The sequence below is a fragment of the Hipposideros armiger genome, unplaced genomic scaffold (genome assembly GCF_001890085.2).
Source record: "Hipposideros armiger isolate ML-2016 unplaced genomic scaffold, ASM189008v1 scaffold_445, whole genome shotgun sequence".
NCBI classification, from domain to species: Eukaryota; Metazoa; Chordata; class Mammalia; order Chiroptera; family Hipposideridae; genus Hipposideros; species Hipposideros armiger.
This window is the reverse complement of record NW_017731795.1, coordinates 76,615-78,218: the sequence shown is the minus strand read 5'-3', so window position 1 is coordinate 78,218 and position 1,604 is coordinate 76,615. Positions and strand designations below refer to the sequence as shown.

Here is a 1,604-nt window from a genome sequence, read left to right as displayed (position 1 = left end):
GCTGTGTGGGAGCTCTCCTATCTTTGTCACTTTTCCATACATCTGAAATTATTCCAAAATAAAACTTTATTTTAAAAAAATTGTCTAAACAGAACTCCTAGCTGAGGCTGATGCGTAGGAGAATTCTGCTGCTGTCCCCAGGACGATAAGATGGGAGGGGAATGCCACCTATCTGGAACGTGTAGTGCCAAGGGGCATTGGCTGAACCCAGTACCAAGGAGGGAAACAAATAAGTTAAAACAATGAGATTAAATAATGGCGACAGCAGCATCTCGCACTGACTGAGACATCAGGGGCTGCCCTTCGCTGGACCCTGGGTGTGTGTGCTTCACACACATTTCCTCATTTAATTCTGAAAACAACCCAATGAGGTGGTACTACAGATAATCAGGGCTTCGTTTTACAGTGAGGAACGAATGAGAGATCAGTTGCATGGCCTTTGGCGTAGTGCTTCATTCAATCTGCAGAGCCCCTGAGAGTTTACAAGGTATTGTCCTATTCCATCCTCAGGGAGTGAGAAATAAGTCATCGCTCCCATTTCAAAGACGGGGACGGCGAGGCTCAGAGAAGGAAGTGCTTCTTCCTCCAAGATGCCGAGGTCATAAAGGGCAAAGGGTGCCTGAGAGCTTTCCACTCGGTGACCCATCACTAAAAAGGAAGCTGCTGCCCACCACGCCACCATGCGACTCCAACCACAGCAAGCAGGGGTCTGGGATGGCGACTGGGCTGGCCCCGCCGCCCCCTGGCTCACCTTCAGCAGGACGGGCTTGCCGCTCAGAGCTAAGACCAGAACACATGTTCCTGAAAGAACACACATGGGCAGCAGGAGGCTAAGGTGTGAGGATGAGCTCCTCGGGGGGCAAGGAGGGGTCCTAGGGGGGTGGCCAGTGACACAACCTCCCACCCCATCCTGGAGGTGGCTGCCTTTTCGTTTATTTCACCTGGAATGGTGATAGCCATGTACCTCAAAGCAGCTATTCTTTGTGGCATCCACTACATTTTGTTTCTACAGCACTGATTCATCCCTTCAACACAGATTCTTTAAGGGAGCAAAATCCACATTTCCCGGGTCCCCGGGACCTCGCAGGACAGGTGGAGACATACCTGCTAGCATCAGGGCTCGGATGCACTCCGTTCGGCCCTGCATGGCAGCTTTCATCAGAGCCGTGAACCCGAACACGTTCCTCCTTTCAAGGTCAAGACCAGGGAAATAGTTCAACAAGTAGTTGGTGATGGTGGCGTGCCCTGCAAAGAGAAATGCACACATGAACTGACCACACTCCATGGGGAGTTCTCATTCCAGTGAGACCTTCCTAGAGAGAGAAACGTGGCATGGCCGACCTCCAGGGCCAGCCTGTCTGCGGGGTGTGTGGGTTTGCCTCTCACACCACAAGAAAAATTTCTCAGACCCTGGAAGACACCAGGCACTCTCTGGCCACAGTGTTGCTGTCTCTGGTTCATCCTTGTTCCCTTCAGCCGGCCCACTTGGGAGCTCAGCTGCCCTGCCATGCTGTAAAGGGGGGACTGTGAGCAGCCAGGATGCTGGGCGGTGGCATGTGGGAACGCTGGGCCAGGCTCAGCAGACACTGCTGGTCAGGGGAAGG

The 1,604-nt window shown here is 52.9% G+C and overlaps 1 protein-coding gene across 1 annotated transcript in view; it reads right to left on the bottom strand.

Moving 5' to 3' along the window:
* Window positions 1-1,604, bottom strand: part of ANKRD33B (ankyrin repeat domain 33B) — a 71,642-nt gene that overhangs the window by 10,427 nt on the left and 59,611 nt on the right. The window contains exon 3 of the mRNA XM_019665514.1: window positions 1,105-1,245. Coding sequence (XP_019521059.1) covers window positions 1,105-1,245 — 141 coding nt within the window. The remainder of the gene's footprint in view (window positions 1-1,104; window positions 1,246-1,604) is intronic.